At 41.2% G+C, this 3670-nt stretch overlaps 1 protein-coding gene across 1 annotated transcript; it reads left to right on the plus strand.

Moving 5' to 3' along the window:
• LOC104746395 (sugar transport protein 4-like) lies at window positions 7–537 on the plus strand. Its single transcript, XM_010467859.2, has one exon. It carries the CDS (start codon window positions 23–25, stop codon window positions 467–469), a length of 447 nt encoding a protein of 148 aa, XP_010466161.1. The 5' UTR covers window positions 7–22; the 3' UTR covers window positions 470–537.

Here is a 3670-nt window from a genome sequence, read left to right on the forward strand (position 1 = left end):
GTTGCAGATCGCTATTGGAGCAATGATTGGAGTCAAATTCGGAGTGGCTGGAACAGGGAACATAGGGAAAGGAGATGCTAATCTGATCGTGGCACTGATCTGCATCTATGTAGCGGGTTTCGCCTGGTCATGGGGACCGTTGGGATGGTTGGTTCCAAGTGAGATATCTCCACTAGAGATCCGATCAGCAGCACAAGCCATAAACGTATCGGTCAACATGTTCTTCACATTCCTTGTGGCTCAGCTCTTCCTCACTATGCTCTGTCACATGAAATTCGGATTATTCTTCTTCTTCGCCTTCTTTGTTGTCATAATGACTATATTCATCTACTTGATGTTGCCTGAGACGAAGAATGTGCCCATCGAAGAGATGAACAGAGTGTGGAAGGCACACTGGTTCTGGGGAAGGTTTATTCCTGATGAAGCTGTTAATATGGGTGCTGCTGAGATGCAACAGAAGTCCGTATGATGGTGAAAACTCTTAAGTCTTCTTTGGGCAAAAGATTTGTGAGAAAATTTGAAAAAAGAGAAAGTGATGATTATTGGGATGAAATAAGAATGAAAATGCCTTTACTTCCCTAAAAGAAAGCTGCTATGTTTTTAGATGCAGAGAGTTAGCTTTTTTAGTTTGCTCTTTCTTTTTATTTTTCTTCTTATTCAAGTCCATTTGTTAAAATTTGTTAAAGAAAGTTAAGAAAAACAAATATAAAAATATAAAATTTTAAAAATCTGTTTGTGTCTTGTGCTTTGTTTATACTTATATAACATGTCTGTGATATCTCTTTATTTGATATAAAGAGTGTTAATATGCTTTGTGCAAGAAACAAGACTAGTCATCAGTTTATCCGAAAGGATTACCGTATTATTTAGCAATGATTGCAAGTATGAAGTACCTCTTCTATACAACAAATTTTATGAATAAAGTATTTGTACATAAACACATATTGTGACAAATGATCATTCAATATAAAACTATATCTAGTGATAGTATTAATATTTCCCCAAGAAGTTATACCAGTACTGAGTACTGACGTGTGCATGAATGAACATAGTCAAACTCCCGACCAAACCTAATCGTATGATGCCAAATCAAATTTGACCAACGAGCTCATGGAAACTGATAACTGAAGTCCTTTCTTATCTACTTTTTTCATTTGCTTTAATTAAACTCTGTTAGATATTTAAGTGTTATTAAACGGTTATTTCATTAACCATTGCAATGTTTGAGTGAATGGTTTTTTTTTTTTTTTGTATAAATGTTAAATTATAATCACCAAAAAAGACTGTTGTACAAATTAATGCATCGTTTTATCTGAGAATAGCAAAAGAGGTAGAAGCAGAAGTAAATGAAAACAACTTAGATAGAGTGGGTTTGAAACCAGAACTGGAGGCCATTCTCATAGCCAGGGACAGTCAACAAGGTGAGCAGACGGTTACGGATGGTTTTGCCGATGAAACGGAGGAGACTGGTGGGTGGAGTCGGAGCTTCACCGTGTCGTCTAGCGTTTCTTTCTTGCCAAATGCAGTGTAGCGAGGTTTGAAAAGTATAGCGGAGGATAAAGCGATGGAGCCGAGGGGAGGAGGAGTCAAGGAGCAGAGTGGCCAACTGATCCCAATGTGTGGTGAACCTAGTTTCTAGCACAGCACTAGTTAAGGCAGACCAAACCTGAGAAGAGTAGGAGCAAGAGAAGAACAGGTGATTTCGTGTTTCCAGGTGGCCCTGGCAGAGAACACAATCACCATTCGAACCAGCATTCCATTGAATGAGCTTATCACCCGTCGAGAGTCTATTCCAAAAGGCAAGCCAAGAGATAAAAGAGTATTTAGGAGTTGAATGAGAGATCCAAACCCCTGGAGCCCAAGCACAAGGAGGGTGTTGCTGTCGAACCAAGTGCCAGGTAGCTGATGTGGAAAACTTAGCCTTGTAGGAGCCATTCCTATGTTGCCAAAGAGGTCGATCACACCGAGGGGTTGCACTGAGATGCGAAGAGAGTGCACCTCATCCTCAAGCTGGTTTAGCAGGTCTGTCCGATGCAGTCTTCTGCGGTGCATAGTGAGAGCCTCGGCCACTGTACTCTGTTTTGGAATCCCCATATCAATACAACCTCGAGCGCCAACAAGGAACATAGTTGCCCAAGAGGGCACCAATCATCAAACCAGAATGAAGTATTTAGCCCTGATTTCACCTCGACTTTATGAAAAGAACTAGCCAAGTTTCGAAACTTCAGAATTTTCTTCCACAGACACTCGTATCACAAACAGACCAGAGGGAGTCCGCTGGGATGAGGTTGCTACGAACCCAGCTGACCCACAAAGACGAACCATTAGAGACCAAACGCCATATAAGTTTCAAAATACTTACTGTGTTTGTATCAAACAGACGTCAAAGACCCAAACCACCTTCGGTTGTCGGCTTACACACATCATCCCAAGAAACCTTAGCTTTTTTAGTGTTTAAATCCGGGCCGGACTATAAGAAGGCTGAGAATAAGCTATCAATCTCTTTCAAACATTTCTTTGGCAAACTGAAAGCAGAAAGCCAAAAATTTGTAAGGCTAGAGAGCACCGACTTAAACAACTGAAGACGACCCGCAAAAGATAGAAAACGACCTGTCCAGGAGGTTATACGGAGGCGAATGCGTTCAAGAAGAGGCAGATAATCAGCTCTTGTCATTAACTTGGTAAGCAGCGGAAGACCCAAATACCGGACAGGAAGTGCGCCAACCGCAAAGGGGAAATGTTGAAGAATGTCTTGTTGTTGTTGTGGGTTAAACCAGCCATGAAAAGAGTAGACTTCTCTAGACTGATTTTAAGACTAGAGGCAACTGCAAACTGATCAAACACAGCCAAGGTTTCAGCAACTGAGCTAGCACTCCCATCGGTAAAGACTAAAATGTCATCAGCAAAACAGAGATGGGTAAGACCTAGGGCCTTACACCGAGGATGATAGCCAAAACGACGATCAACCGCTGCTTTGTCAAGCATGAGAGACAAGACATTCATGCAAATAACAAAGAGATAAGGGGATAGAGAGAAACCCTGCCGCAACCCTCTATTACTTTGAAAATAGCCGGCTAACTGACCATTTACCTGAACTGAGAATGAAGCAGAACCAATGCAAAGTTCAATCCAACGGATAAAAACAGCAGGAAGATTGATGGCCTTGAGGATGTTAAGAAAAAAAGGCCACTAAACTGAGTCGAATGCCTTGGAAATATCAATCTTCATCATACACCGACAGGAGATAGAAGCCTTATGATAATCCTTCACCAGTTCCGAAGCTAACAGCAAATTCTCCATCATAAGTCGATCTTTAATAAAAGCAGACTGGTTAGGAGCAATGAAGGATGGTAAATAGCCTTCAAACGATTGGCAATGATCTTTGAGATGACCTTTTAAACCACATTACAGAAAGATATTGGGCGATAGTCTTTCATTTCCTTGGAATCGGTCTTCTTTGGAATGAGAGCTAATATTGTTGAATTAACCCTTTTAGGGAGGAACTCCTTGAAGAAAAAAGATTGAACAGCAACTGTAAAATCATTTCCCAAGATTGACCAAGTTTGCTTGAAAAACTCAACAGTGTAGCCATCCGGACCAGGAGCCTTACACCCTGCCATTTTAAACAGAGTGGAGCGGATTTCCTCCTCTGAAACCAGCCGCAACAAAC

The sequence above is a fragment of the Camelina sativa genome, chromosome 15, assembly GCF_000633955.1.
Source record: "Camelina sativa cultivar DH55 chromosome 15, Cs, whole genome shotgun sequence".
Taxonomy (NCBI): domain Eukaryota; kingdom Viridiplantae; phylum Streptophyta; class Magnoliopsida; order Brassicales; family Brassicaceae; genus Camelina; species Camelina sativa.